Consider the following 3534-nt stretch of genomic DNA (forward strand, 5'->3'; position numbering starts at 1 on the left):
TAAGTCACAATGTTTAGCTCAAGAGAGATGAGTAGATTAAACATTAAATACTACTGCAAAGAAGAAAAAAAAAGATGCAGCTCCTCCATGCTCCCTTCTTACCAGGACCTCATGCAACTCGCTGGACACACCCTCATTACCTGAGGACATAATGTTGCCCCTCTTCATGAATGACTGGCACTTTTAGAAGATAATCGGTCTGTAGATTTATCTACTGTCTCAGTTCTTGGCTTCAGTGTCCAAATGCCCAACCTCGCCAGGAGATGGTTGGTGAATAGGGTCCTCTCTCCCCAAAGTTTTCTAATGCATGCCACATGCCCTTCAAGAGCCCACATGCAAGGGGGCTTCAAAAAATGGTAAAGGCAACATATGTACAAATGGTCTTGACCCAATGGATGCATGGATTGTTATAAGAGCAGTCCGTGCCCCCAATGAAATTATTTTTTTTAATTGGTAGAAAAATTCCATTTTCCATGGACTTTTTGAAACCTCCTGGGTGGCTCCCAAAGACCGTCAGCCATCTCTGGGACCGTTGACTGTGTTTTGAACAGAAGAAAGCCTGCACATGCCATCTGGTAACATTTCCTTCTTCTCTTCCAGCCACCGGATCTCCAAGTCCAAGTTCAGGTGAGTGAGATGCCGGTCACTGAGCATTCCGTCCACACCCAGCTCTCTCTTCAGCTGCCCTTGTAGATGGCCCAGTGCAATGCCGTCCAGTTGTTGGAGGGGGTGGAGGGATGAAGGAACAATAGAAGGTGTCCTTCCAAGAAAGTAAATTGCTTTTCATATGTCCGGCTATCAAAAATCTCAGAACGGTTACGGGTTATAGTTGAGCAACATGATAAACATAATGTTGCTGAATGGTACTAAGATGGTTGACATCACAAACGTTTTGTTACATCTGTCTTTACCGTAACTTAGGATATTAGGCATAAGAAAGGGTGTGTGGAGTCAGATCAGGGCCATACATCCCCAGGAGATTGTGAGACCAAGTGTGTCGCCCTCCTGTCTCAGATGAGATCTAGCTACAGTAAGCACTAGGGAAACAGTTGGGACCTGCTGCATGTTTCGGGAACACCGAGCTGTGAGCTTAGAGGATTGTGGAAAGCGCATTGTCAGGACCTTCCATAAGACCCCGTGATCGTCAGTCCTCACAGTGACCTCCCAACCTTACTTTCTCTACACGCCACCCCACCCCCCCTTCACATATGCGTTGCGCCAACCACAAAGCACGACTGGCAGTGACTCGGAGATTCCTAGACTCCTCACGCACTGCTGCCATTGCCTTTCCATAGGCCCGTTCTTCCACTTGAATTCTCCCTGTCCCCAAATCTTTGTCCAAAGACCCTGGGCTTTTGTGTAGGAACAACTTCAGAATATACAGTGTCCCTGATGACTTCTGCAGACACCCCAGGGAGAACTGACTCCCCTGCCTCCACTCCACAGTGCACTGCTCACACCTCCATCACTACGCTCACCAAACTGCATTCTAACTGCTTGCTTACACACGCCTTTCCTCCGCTCCTCGGTGCATGCTCTGAGGTAGGCAATAACTCGGAGCTATTTATGGAGAGTCTAGCGAAGGGCCTGTCCAGTAATTGTTGAATGAATGGATCAGTGGTCCTCAAACTACAGCCCGCGAACCACATGCAACCCACTGAGGACATTTATCCGGCCTGTTTTTCCCCCTTTCATTTTTTTTACTTCAAAATAAGATGTGTGCAGTGCGCATAGGAATTTGTTCATAGTTTTTTTAAACTATAGTCCGGCCCTCCAACGGGTCTGAGGGACAGTGGACTGGCCCCCTGTTTAAAAATTTGGAGGACCCCTGAAATAGATGGATAGATATGTGTAGCAGGGTGCATTTACTCCCCGTGTTAGTCTGGGTAGACTAGAAAAACAATTTCATACACATGCACATGTGTATAAGAGAGTTTTATATAAAGGGTAATTGTACTTTAAGAGAGCATCCCAACCCAGTCCAGTCCAAGTCCAATATTAACACATATGTCCGATACCAATTAACACAATCCAATCCAATATTAACACATATGTCCGATACCAATTGATAAAGTCCTCTTCAGACTCATGAAGCACATGCAGTGACGATCACAGGCCAATGGGTAGAAAGTCTTTGGATCCAGTGGCGTTGTAATCATCTCGGCACTGGCAGGGGACTCTATGTGCCTTCTCCGGCGTCAGAGGTCTGGTTGCATCAGGGTAGGTCCATGTGACTTCTCCAGCTCATGGCACTACATAGTTCCATGTGACTTGTCAGCTGCAAGCTCTCCCAGGTGCCTCCAAGGAAGAAATCCAGGAGTTCCCACAATCCTCAGGAGAAGGCCACGCCCACACAGGGGCCTCCTTGGCTATGACCCGATTGACAGACTAGACTCCACCCCTTCACTCTTAATCCTCTCAAGTCCTAAATTGACACCTGATCATGTAACTACCGCACCCCCCTTGAACTTTCACCGGCCAAACCATTTGGGTTTTTCCAGAACTGATCTCATCTTGCTTCTGTGGATTCACCTACTGTGGAGCAAGAGAACAGATAACACAGGGTTTACTCCAACGGGGCAAATTTAGTCCGGGGCTGTATTTTGACTAATCCCTTTTGGTTAAATGTTGAGTCTCCCAAATCTCTTTTCCTCGGATCTTTTCCAGCATGGAATCTGGTTGAATGGAGAGGGAGGCAGGGCTTCAGGATCCCAGAAAGGAAGCCGGGCTTGGTGAGGACTGGTCCTTGAATCCTGTGTCTAGAGTGAAGAGCTCTAGTGCGATGCTGTTGAACAGATGTTTAAGGCCAGCCACCTTTAAGGAGTCTAGTCTTTCCAAAAACCAGGCTCACTGGCGTTGAGTTGATTCCAACGCATAGTATCTGAAGGCTTTGGGCTAGTCTAGATCCTGCAGCCCACTGAGCCTAGCTCTGTAGGGAACAGCAATGGATTGAAAAGGCCAGGAAACTTAGCCAAGTATTCTTCATCTTTTTCTCAAATGAAAAAAAACGTGTATCAATGACAAATAATAGAAATGAATCGCCAACTGACCGATTCAGTTTCAAAAACTGACTGATAGCAAAGTTAGCGTTCCTGTAAAAGACGTACTCAAAGGAAACTTTTAGGGGAGAGTCAGCAGAGTGATAGATCTGATATTAGGACTTGTAATTAATGTTATATTACCATAACCTTATACTATTAAGCCAAGTCTCCACGTGGAGGAATTAATTAAACTAAAGCTCAGAGTAGGATCGCTGTCATTCTGGAAGTCTTCAGCAACTGGAAGCGATCAATCAAATAACCGTACGACCTGGCTTTCCATCGGCCAGCTTTACAGAGGTGAGCTCGCTGCCTGCAGGGACACCTGTGGGGCCATCACATTGGGAGCACTGCCAGGCCAGTGGCACAGGGCCTCCACTTTGCCCTTGACCTCCGTCATGCCATAGCAGCAGGCACAAACTTCAGTCTGCTCCAGTCTCTCAGGGTCTCCTTGGAAGTTAGTTACTTGTAAAAGAATGAAATGCGTGTGTGTGTG

At 46.9% G+C, this 3534-nt stretch overlaps 1 protein-coding gene across 1 annotated transcript in view; it reads left to right on the forward strand.

The window, feature by feature from the left end:
• CACNA1C (calcium voltage-gated channel subunit alpha1 C) overlaps positions 1–3534 on the forward strand; it is an 865289-nt gene that overhangs the window by 704325 nt on the left and 157430 nt on the right. The window contains exon 11 of the mRNA XM_045295927.1: positions 601–627. Within this exon, the coding sequence (XP_045151862.1) occupies positions 601–627 (27 nt within the window). The remainder of the gene's footprint in view (positions 1–600; positions 628–3534) is intronic.

Source organism: Echinops telfairi, unplaced genomic scaffold (assembly GCF_000313985.2).
Source record: "Echinops telfairi isolate 266 unplaced genomic scaffold, ASM31398v2 ScPeMD7_6273;HRSCAF=7185, whole genome shotgun sequence".
NCBI classification, from domain to species: domain Eukaryota; kingdom Metazoa; phylum Chordata; class Mammalia; order Afrosoricida; family Tenrecidae; genus Echinops; species Echinops telfairi.